The sequence below is a fragment of the Puma concolor genome, chromosome B1 (genome assembly GCF_028749965.1).
Source record: "Puma concolor isolate L17-30 chromosome B1, mPumCon1.1.hap2, whole genome shotgun sequence".
Taxonomy (NCBI): Eukaryota; Metazoa; Chordata; class Mammalia; order Carnivora; family Felidae; genus Puma; species Puma concolor.
The window spans coordinates 117,741,754-117,753,820 of NC_141670.1; the positions used below are offsets into that span (position 1 = coordinate 117,741,754).

Below are 12,067 nucleotides of genomic sequence, written 5' to 3' on the forward strand. Positions count from 1 at the left end.
AACAATACTGGGTTGTAAACACAGAATTTTATTCATCAGTTTTGTCACATAAATATTTATTTAGATATTATATTTAAAAAGTGATGAGCTAGTCTCAGTTTTTACTGTGAATCACAAAAGAATGATGTAGTAACTATATTCTGATAACCTTTCATACTAACATACTCACAATTTACCTTTTTTCCTCTTAAGTAAAAAAATGTTTATTTAGATATTTCTTTTAGTCTCTTCTGATTCAACTCCTTCATTATCTTTCTTGCTGAATATTGTACTCTTTTCAGTTTCTTAGCATTGACTGGAAACATACAGTTCAGGCTGTAGTTACACTGCAGTGATACTTGGCATTCATCAAATATTTGTTAGAAGAAAGATTATTTCACAGTTCTTGTATGTTTTGCTCTTTAAAGTTCATCTTAGTGTCACATTTGTTTTTTATAAATAATGCCACTACATTGCTGACTTATATTTGGCACATTACTATTCCCAGATATTTTTGTCATATTTTATTCTGTGAAACTATATTGTTTTTATAACAAACAGAAGTTATTTTCAAACAGTGGTCCAGAGTTTCAGGATGAAGACTCTCTAATGATTTCTTGAAAAAACTGGTTCATATTGGAAACATTGTTTTGGTGTATATTCCATTACCTCTGGGAGAAACTTTGATATTCTGCCAAGGATTATGTCTTTGCTGTATTAAAGTAATGGTTTAAAGTTCCATAGAATCCTGAAGCTTTGGCAACTCTGGTTTATGATATTTTGAAGGAGTTTCCAGAAGAAGCCCAGCAATTTTTTTTTCTAAATTATTTTAAGCCAGACAAATTTTAATCTAGTGCCAACACTTTGGAAATATCTCATGGTATGGAGACTTATGGATAGCCAACTTAAAATTATAAATTAACGGAACATACATGTTTTAATAAATTCTGTTGTTTTTGTCTTATATTTGAAATCAGCACTATTGAGACATTATTATGCCTAGTTTACAACAAAGGCGTATAATTTTCTACACAGGACAGATCTCTATTTAGATAATGACTATCATATAAGACTCTTACTTATTTCTGATGGCTACATCATGCCTTTGCTGAAGTTAATTTATTTAACAAATAGTTTTGTATTAGATACTTGCATGTTTGAGGTGCCATGCAAGTTTTTTATTTTTTTTTATGTTTATTTATTTTTGAAGGAGAGAGAGACAGAGTATGAGCAGGGGAGGGGCAGAGAGAGAGGGAGACACCAAATCTGAAACAGGCTCCATCCTCCAGGCTGTCAGCACACAGCCTGACACAGAGCTCAACATGGAGCTCAAACTCACGAGCAGTGAGATCATGACCTAAGCCGAAGTCAGATGCTTAACCAACCGAGCCACCCAGGCACCCCTTGAGGTACCAGTTTTAGACACTGATGATACATTTTGAACAAGACCAACATTCCTGCCATCATGAAGCATATTATCTAGTGGAGGACAAAGACAATCAATGAAAATGTATACAGATTCTTAGAGTTGAAATAAGTGCTACTAAAGTACAGTGTAGAATTGATTATATTATAGGAGGAGCAAATTGATCTGGGGGCACCAGAAAAGTGTTCCTTAAGGAAGTCATATTTAACTAAGCAACAAATAATAATAATAATAATAATAATAATAATAATAATAGCTAGCATTTAGATAGTGATTGCTATGTGCCAGGCACTATTCTTGACCCTTATTATGTATTAACTTATTTCAACCTAACAACTCTATGAGGTAGGTGCTGTTTTTTTTCCTCATTTTATAGAAGACGTAACTGTGGCACAGAGAGAGAGTAGCAAATTCCTCCAAGGTCACAGAGCCAATGAGTAGTAAGCCTGGGATTTGACCTTAAACAGATGAGTTTGTGCTCTTAACCACTATGTTTCTTGATAGGAGTTAGCTGGGAGAAGAAATGGGGAAGATCATTTCAGGCTAGTACTTCAAGATGGGAGCGAGAAGGCCAGCACGACTGGAAGTTGATGAGCCAAAGTAACAAAAGATGAAGGTAGAGAGGGAGTTATATATTCAGATTTATTATTATTTTATCACTTAGACTTTAGTATGAAAATATGATAGAGGGTAAGAAGAATTAACGTGAGATCAATTAAGAGATTATTGCAATGATCGAATGAGAGGATACTGGCTTAGACCCACATTGTGGTGGATGGAGCAAACCATGGACCCTGGAAATATTTGGGAGATAGAAATAGCAGGGCTTTTTGTTTGGATTTGAGAAAGGGAGATTACTCCTAAGTTTCTAGCCGAAGCAGCAGGCAGGATGGTGTTACTAGTTTTCTGATAGCACTCAAGGGAAGAGATTTAGGAAGCAAAGGATAAGCTCAATTTGAGTTCTGTCAAGTTTGAGGTGACTTTTGTGTTAAAGTGAGAAATTATCTATAAAAGTCTGCAATGCAGAAAGGAGTTCTGGACTTGAAATAAAACTTGCCAATTTTTTAGCCCTGGGAGTAAATGAGAAAACACAGTGTGAAGATCCAGAATCAAAGGTGGAGGAACTGGAAGCATTTCAGTTAGGGTAGAACAGGTGCCACTGTACAGAGGAGACTGAGAACAGGCAGCTGGGTAGGTATTAGGAAAAATGACAAAATGTTGTCAGATGAAAGCAAAGGAATGCAGCAGCTTCCCATTTGGTTTTTCTGATAGTATTATTTGTTTTTTCCTCTTAGAATTTCATAGTTGTACTAAATTGCTTCAGGTTCAACTTTGCTTACTTTTTTGACTGAACTGTTTTTCTTTTTCATTCTCTTTTTCCTTTTCTCCCCCTCATTAAATGTTCTTTTAAATTTAATTTTCTGTAAGTCCCTATTTAGATCACTTGGAGTCTTTCATCTGACAGTGATGGCTTTCATATAGAGCATTTGTAGTTTTTCTGTTTCTGATCATTCTGTATAATGCCACCACTTCCGACAGCTTCAGCTTCTGAAACTTGACCCCTGTGATATACTGCCCTCATACCTCGCATGACTGCCTGTATACCATTGTCCTTCATCTCTACTCCCACATGCAAGCCCATATTTTGAACCGGTTGTTACTGAGAGTTGTTCCTCATGCTAGATCTCCTGTTCTGAAATTCTCCTTTCCCATCTCCTATTTCATTTTTTCTACCTTAACTACTTTTCATTTTCATCAAACCTCTTTGCAGTGGTCACTATTCTCAATCTGTTTGTGCTCTTACTTCTTTGTTTCATCCTAGTCTGCCATCTATATTTTGTGTTAACTTTCTTCCTTATCTAACCCATTTTGCATAGATAGTCACAGAACCCCAATTTCTTTTAAACCCTTGATCTCTCCTGAAATAACTTTAGAAGTTCCCAACCACTTGTAAAACCAGTTGTACTTTTCTCTCACTCCTCTTACATTCATTCATTTAAAAAAAAAAAAATGTGTCAGACAATGTGTTAGTCATTAGGGATAAGTGATGAAAAAAATATATATATAGATTGACCCTCAGAACTGTGCTATCGTATTCCTCATCTGTTGGAAAATAAAAATTACATCATAATATTGATTGTGCCCACCAAAATTTTATATTATTACTTACTCTTAGCAGGCCCCATGATGTTACAAATAATCCCACATCAATTTTCCGTTCTTTCTTCATAGTCATGATTCAGAACATTTCTGCTTTTCTCAAGTTTCTAAACTCAGTTTCAAAACCTTGTGTTTGAACCAGACTGCCAAGACAATTTGTCCCTAGCTCCCAATTTCCCTTTCACTTCAAAATTTCTTTATATCTTCATCCAAGATTTTCCTTTTCCTAGTCTGTGTCAGAAGAAGGGTCACTTCTTTCTTCCAAAAGTAAAACTTTCCATCTGTTTTTCCTGATGCGCATGGGAGAAACTCTAGACAAAAATACAAGATGACATGAAATTGTTATTTAATGTGATGTTTTATTGCATATTTATTCTCTTTTATATACTTGGTAACTATGTGGTTAATATAGAGTTTGAAAAACTCTTGAAATACTATTAACACTGTAAGTTAATATTTTTAATGGGCTATATTATTTTGTTATTAAACATTTTTTAAATCAAATATAAAGTGGATTTACTTTGTTTTACTCAGAGAGACTGGTGGTGGTAGCTGAACACTGTGAACGGAGTCTAGAAGACTTGCTTCGAGAGAGGAAACCCATGAGGTACCGTGTTATATCAGGACAATTAAATGAACAGCAGAAATTGGCAAAAAAAAAAAAAAAAAAAAGGCATTTTAACTAGAAACTGCAGAGTTTTTATTTCTTTTGTTACTTGTTTAATGATAAAATCCAGGTGTAAATTTTATTTTAGGAAATTTAATTCACAGGCCTCACAAAAATTCAATGTTGACATTGTCCAGTGTCCAGTTTTTATGAGCTAGGCATTCTCCAGAGTGCTTAGCAAAAAAATTCCTAAAAAAGATATATATGAAAATTTGAAATGTTTTCAGTACTAAGCATTTCTGTAGGTGAGATTAAGAGTATTTTCCTATGAGTAGTACTTGGTAACTTCTAACTGGTATTCCTAGGGACATAGTAAGTTGTGTTAAGGAAAGACCATGTTGAATGGAGAGAGAATAATCATAGCTTGGGTGGAATCTAATGATATAGGTTAAATTACATTAATTCAGTGGTTCAGTAGTTACTTTCTGTCTCAGACATTTCTGGCAAGAAATGTATATTTCTTGGTATATATATTATTACAAATATACTACTAAATGAATTTCTTCACACATTTTTCTGAAATTATCTTAAAATCATGGGAAATATTACTTTAAAGTTGTACTAAGCCAATGAAAAATGTTTGCCGTAAGTCTTTGTAGGATTGTAATTATCCATCCTCTTTTGAAGAAATATTCTTATTCTTGATTAATACTTTTAAATCACTGCTATATCCTAGATGAAACAAATTTTTTTCAAGGGAGGAAAAAAATGTGTATCTTGCTAGATGGTAGTTATTTACTAAAAGTATAACAAATAAATTGAATAAAATACTTTCCTTGATCCTTTAAATGATTTGATTTTAAGTGTTCTCTAGAATGAAAGAATGCACATACCAAGTATACCATTGCCTTACTTCTTTGGAAGAGTCTAATCTGACCATAGGTACTAAAAGTGACTTTTGTATATATTTAGAAGTAGCTTAGCCTTATTTAATGAATATGTTTTTATAATTATGATTTTTACATGTCATAGTCTTTGATTTTGTGTTTTTAAGAACATCTTATTCTGTTTGCCAGTTTAAATTATCCTTTAATTTATAGTCACTGATGTTAAAAAGTATTCTCTGTGAAAACTAGTTGACATCAAAATTGAAAACAAATTGTAGTCACATCTTTATGAAAAAAAAATAAAACCAAAACAACACTTTATTTTAAATCTGCTTGGGTTAAATTTGTATAAAGATTAAAACTAATTGTAGCCATGTCTTTAGCTAGGAAATATATAACTGAGCCTGGGTTAACTTTGTATAATGATGTACAATGCATTATGTATGATGAAAAAGCCACTAACTAGCTGGGCAGCCTTGGACAATTCTTTTAATCATATTTCTTATCGATAGAACAAGGAGTTTTAGTTGATCTAGGGATCATTCTAGGGGAAATTATTCTTAACTTTATATTTTATTTAATATGTATTAAGTTTGATAGTAATATATTGATCTACTGCCTTTGGAAGTATATTTATTTTTTCTTATGCTAATATAATAACCTACCAATGCCCTTTATTTAAATGGTAGATTTCATGACAAATCTAAGTGTAAAATTTCAGTGCTATATTTTAAAAGGCAAATTGTTATAGAAACAAAAGTTTTATGATTCAGCAATTCCACTCCTTGGTAGAGGACCTTCTTAACTGTTGTCTCCAAGGTACCTCATTTACCTCACTCTAATCCTAGCCCTGCTTTGGTATTTAACCAAGAGAAAGGAGAAATACATATTCACTAAAATATCTGCACAACAATGTTCCCAGAAACATTATTCATAGTAGCCCCTGACTGGGAAGAACTGAAGTGTCCATCAATGGAAGAATGAATCATGTTATTTTAATCAAAAATAAAAAGGAATGAACTATTGCTACATACAACATGATGAGCCTTAAAAATATGCTGAGCAAAAGAAGCCAGTTCTAGAATGATCAGAACTTATGGTGATAGATATAAAAACAGTACTCAACTCTGGTTGGGAGAAGGGACAATGTAGGAACTGATTCAAAATAGCCTTGACAAGGAAACTATCTGGATTATGGAAATTTTTTACATCTTGATCAAGGTATTACTTATGTGGTGCATTTTCTTGCAAAACTTAAAGTTCACTGGAATATACACTTCAGATGTGTGCATCTCAACTATGTAAATTATGCCTCATTTATAAAAAAAAAAAAAACAAACAAAAACTTGCTCCATTATTTACTTGGCTTGAATTCTAAATCCCTTATATAGCAACAATATTATGTTGTTAATGAAGGTGCTTGATCCAATGGCATACCTGTTTGTATTTCTTTGTTTCTATAAGAAGAAATAGTGTGAATTAGTTGTTGCTGCTTAACCAGTACCTCAACACTTAGTGGTTTAAAAACAATAAACTTTTATCCTTTCATATAATTTCTCAGGGTCAAGAATTCAGGAATGAATTAGCTAGATGGTTTTAACTCAGGATCTCATGAGGTTGGTTGCAGTCCATATATAAACTGGAGCTATAATCATCTGAAAGGTTGACAGGCTAGATGATCTGTTTCTAAGATAACTCACTCATTTGGTGCCAGTTGTTGACAGTAGACTTTAATTCTTCTTTATTTTGAGGGCCTTTCCACTGGTGTTTGTCTATCCTTACAGTATGGGGTTGACTTCTCTAAGTTTCTATTCCTTTTATGACCTAGCCTCAGGAACCACACACCATCATTTCTGAAATAGTCAATTGAATACAGAAGTCAGCCATTCTATTCAGTATAGGAGGGGACTACATAAGAATATGAATCTTAAACATCAGGGATCGATCCTTGGGCATCTTCTTAGAAGCTGGCTGTCATAGAAGTCTTAGAGATCATACATGTAATTAAAAAAAAAAACAGGGAAATGCTAAACCAACATTAACTGAAAAATAACTTAAAAATTAATTTCTTAAAATTATTCAGTATTCATTTAGGCTACATGAGACAGAAAAAAGGAAGAGTTTATACCATGAAGAAAAGGTAGAGTATTAAGGGAATCAAAGTACTAAAGGTGGACCAAGGTCTTCATGGACATGAAGAAAGTTATTAAGATCATAATTGATCTACATTCTGAAAACTGATGTTATACATGGGCTTATGCTCCCAGTCATTCTGGAGGACCCTGTAAGCTACAACTAGATTAATTCTCTGGTCATCAGGGTAGTAGTAACTGTAGACTGTTCCTTCTGATATTGAATTTTCTTTCTCTGTTCCTACTTGTTATTCCTTTACTTACTAAAAAGTCTAAGACAGAAAAGAGAAGCTGGTGCCTTAGATAAATTTCATTTTACCTCCTGCTCTGTCCTTTCACTGTTTTTTTTTCTTTTTTTACTTTCAATTGTACTGTAAAAAGATATAATTGATATTGCTTTGCCAATAAGATTAAATCCATTAACTTGTGGAAAGTTTTACTTTTCTATACTCATCAGCTTTTATCATTGTTTTAGAGACAAATCTGATAGCACTGAACACTAGGAGTTTTAACAGTACAAAGGTGTAAAGAAGCCACCTTTCTTCAATGCCTTTGTATGTCTTCATGAGGATAAAATGTTACAGATAGAGGCATATTCTTTGAGTAGATAAACATGAATAGCATTTATGCAGATTTCATGTTGTCTCTCATACCATTTACATTTCTTTTTTTTTTTTTTAATGTTTATTTATTTTTGAGAGAGAGACAGAGCGCGAGCAGGAAAGGGGCAGAGAGAGAGAGGGAGACACAGAATCAGCACAGAGCCGGATGCCAGGCTTGAACTCACAAGCTTACCAACTGCAAGATCATGACCTGAGCTGAAGTTGGACACTTAACCAACTGAGCCACCCAGGCACCCCTCATTTACATTTCTAATAGTCATTTTCACTTATGTAAAGTAGAACATATAGTAGTTTTTATGGATCTTTGCAATTTCTTCAAGTAAGATATATTTAAACAGTTTTGTAACTAAAGTACTATGTTCTAATCATTCTGGTAACAGACTAAAATTCAGTATTTTCCTCATTCATTTTGGAGTAAAACATTCAGCAGTTACTGCCTTTGAGTAGACATGATTCTTTCAGGTTCAGTTCCAAGTTGTTATCTGATCCATCCATCTAAATTAGCTTTGTTGAAAAATATTTGACTTTCCACATATTTGGATTACATTAGTCTCCAATAACAGCAGATTTCATGTGCAGAGTTGCTGTATTGCAATTTTAATTAATTCTGTAACCTGTTTATGGAAAGTGAGAAGATGTCCTTATGGCTTATAAATCATATAAATTTCCCCTACTGCCAAAAGTAAGCACCCTGCACCTGTAAGAAAGGCTGATGCAAAGTAAACAGGAAATCTATTTAGATGGGCTTGCAATTTGAGACCCAGGATTTTTACTTGTCCATCTGTCTCTAACTGTTGCAGAACTGTGAGCTGCCAGTTGTCTGGTAGTTATTTGTAGGTCATTGTCTAAACTTAAACATCATCCAAGGCATATATCTTACTGGGTTTATATTTTGAAGAAAAATTTAACTCTTTTGTAAAATTGGTGAAATGGGGGATAGGGGAATGAAAACTAGAAACTTAGAGACATGTCTTATGTCAGTTGACTCACTTTTTTCATAACACATTTAATATCATTGAACTAAGTGATATTATACTAAAACATTATAGTAGTAATGCATATTACAAATATATTATAACTTGGGGCACCTGGGTGGCTCACTAGGATGAGTGTCCAATTCTTGATTTCAGCTCAGGTCATGATCCCAGGGACATGGGATCTAGCCAAGCTTCAGGCTCTGTGCTCAGCACAGAGCTTCCATAAGATTCTCTCTCTTCTCCTCTCTCTGCCTCTCTTCCCTGTTCACGTACACACTCTCTCACTCTCTCTCTCTAAAATAAAAAAAAAAAACAGTGGCACCTGGGTGGCTCAGTTGGTTAAGTGTCCAACTCTTGATTTCAGCTCAGGTCATGATCTCAGGGTTCATGAGATCAAGCCCCACATCAGGTCTGTGCTGACAGTGCGGAGCCTGCTTGGGATTCTTTGTCTCTCTTTGCCCCTCCGCTGCTCATACTCACTGTCTCTCTCTCAAAATAAATAAACTTTAAAAATAAAACAAAACACCAAAATACTTTTTAAAAAGAGAAGAAAAGAAAAGAAAAAATAAGTATATTATAACTTAAGACTATTTTAAGGCCTCAGATCCCACTGGAAAACCAAGCATCTTTTTTTTTTTTTTTTTAATCATTCTTTTTTTTTTTTTTTTTTTAATTTTTTTTTCAACGTTTTTATTTATTTTTGGGACAGAGAGAGACAGAGCATGAACGGGGGAGGGGCAGAGAGAGAGGGAGACACAGAATCGGAAACAGGCTCCAGGCTCTGAGCCATCAGCCCAGAGCCTGACGCGGGGCTCGAACTCACGGACCGCGAGATCGTGACCTGGCTGAAGTCGGACATTTAACCGACTGCGCCACCCAGGCGCCCCCTTTTTAATCATTCTTAATGGCCCTAAAACTCTTTTGAGAATTTGTGTTATCCAAACAGAAAATAATAATTTTGCGCTATGACCTGGAGGTGTTGTCAAGTCAGTCTCTTATAAATTAATGTTATTTGTACAGATAGTTTGCTGATCTGGTTTGAAAGAGAAAACTCACCATTTTCTACATAGTTTATTCGAGCTTGAATATGAGGAATTAATTTTTGGAGAATGCTGCTCTCTTCTCAGTGGCTTTTATATGTTACTTGTGCCAGGGTTCAATCTGCCAATATTTCTCTCCAGTTTCAGTTAAATGATAAAAATTATTTGTTGGAAACATAAAGGCATGGAATTCAATTAAACTCCTATAACCAGTAGGTTTCAAGAAACGAAGTACAGCATTTGGAATGTTTGTTTGAAGTCATCTCATATTTGGTGCCTGTGAATCTATTTAATTGCTACCCTGAAGCCAGATTCAAGATACTGAAAAGTGGGGAAATTTAAATCTCAACTCCTTTCTGAAATATTTTCCAAGAATGTTAAAAAGAGAGACATACCTTCATCATTCCTATTAAAGCAAGCATGAGGAAATGGTTTGCCTTTTAAGTCTAGCTGCTATTTGGAAAGTATTTCCCTTTTGTGTTCATGTTCTTCAGGGCATGTACTTTTGCTTCATCTGTAACAGTGTCAGCGAGTATAGTTCAGAGATATTCAGCAGAGTTTTGGCACTTGGAGCAAAGTTTCTGCATTGTCCTTAAATTTGCAAGTGAAGGCGGGGTGAGTAGTGCAAGCATGTTTCTTTAATAAAATGTTTGTCATATGTTTTTAGGGTTATGGTTTTGAAAATTTACCAGAGAACCATCAGCATAGCAGAGGTTATACATGGTTATACATGGAGACTTTGATGGGAAGCAGGCAATGTCTGCAGCTGTTCACTAGCTTGATGGAAAACATGATCTGACTTACTCGGATGAGTAAGTTTTATTTGCCCCTATTAAAAGGTTGCCTACTCACTGAATTAGATACTCCAAAGAATTTTGGACACGTTCTAGAGTGCAGTCCATGATGGATAATGAGCACAGGTCATAGTCTTCAGAAATGGATAGTATATTGTCTTATATTAGAAAAAAATAACCTGATAGTGGAAGTTAAGGCTCTCATACTTTTTTTTTTCCTTCCCTTCAAGGTCCCTAGTTTCAAAATGCATTTGAAATTATTACCATGTAGTCAAATAACTTAGGGATTTATATAACTGATGTATATTTTTCTTTCTATTGTACTTGTTTTGTGTAAGGATGGGAAATAATACCAAAAGATGCTCTTCACTCATGCTGGGAATCTTGCAGCTATCCTGTGCTTCTCCCTCTCTTGTACTCTAAATCCTGTTAGCCGTCAAGTATGATTAATATAACCTTGGTGGTGTTTCTCACATCTCTACTGTTTTTTACATTCTTTAGTTCAGGCCTCATTAACAAACTGCTTGATTATTGCATTACAACATTCTCCTAACTGGTCTTCCTGCATTAGTCTTTAATATACTCCATTAGTATTGTCTGCTGCCATATTAATATTTTTAACATTAATTCCCTGCTTAGAGACATTTGGTGGCTCTCCATTTTCGTGTGTGGCGGGGGGAGTGTTTTGTAGGCATAGGATCTGACTTCAATCAAACTCTCTATATTATTTCCAAATAGTGTCTAAATTATGCAAGTAGTTCTTATTGTTACTGATATATAGTTGAGGAGATGGAGTGCCAGAGAAATGAAATACAACATGAAGACTGAGGTGTCTTTTTGTCCAAAAGTGTATCTCCAATCTTTGGCACAATGTATAGCACTTCTTTAAGTTACTTACTTCTCTCTATATGCCATACCACTGAACCAAAGCAAATATTTTATTTCCCTACTCCAAATTTCTTTATCACATTGTATCTCTCCAGTTGTAAGGTGCCTTTTCCCTTTTAGCTTATAGTTGTTTGCCTACAATTATAGAATTAAGCAAGCTATGATTTGCCTTCCCTAACTAACCATATATTTTTTGACATCTATACTGTATTTTTTTTTATTTTTCTGCCTCTAAAATTGTTAGCATAAGAGTTTCCATATAGTTAAATTGTTGTAAATGAACAATTTAATGAACTATGTTTTTGTTTAGTCATGCAGTTTGAATTATATTTTCCTATTATCTTTCTTTTAATCATGTGCCATAATTTTCTTTCCCACACAAATGAGTTTTGGTGAGTCTGATTCAAACGTTATCTTGGTGATTTTTAAAATTATTTTCTTGGAAATATTTTTTTTTAAAAATAGAATGAGTACACAAATTGTTCATTTCCTTCCTTGCAGTTCTGGGGAAGAATCTACTTCTAAACTCATTTTAGGGTGTTGGCAGAATCCAG

The 12,067-nt window shown here is 34.2% G+C and overlaps 1 protein-coding gene across 5 annotated transcripts in view; it reads left to right on the plus strand.

Moving 5' to 3' along the window:
- The window catches only part of TBCK (TBC1 domain containing kinase), a 223,839-nt gene that overhangs the window by 19,060 nt on the left and 192,712 nt on the right, over positions 1-12,067 (plus strand). For 4 of the 5 annotated variants that reach the window (XR_015250307.1, XM_086704453.1, XM_086704452.1 and 1 more), the window contains one exon: positions 4,100-4,172. Coding sequence is in view for 3 of the 5 variants with exons in the window: in XM_086704453.1 (XP_086560579.1) it covers positions 4,100-4,172 (73 nt within the window). In the remaining 2 variants the exon portion in view is untranslated. Of the gene's footprint in view, positions 1-4,099; positions 4,173-10,333; positions 10,447-12,067 lie in introns of those variants that run through there. The other variant, XM_086704456.1, reaches the window with a different exon arrangement.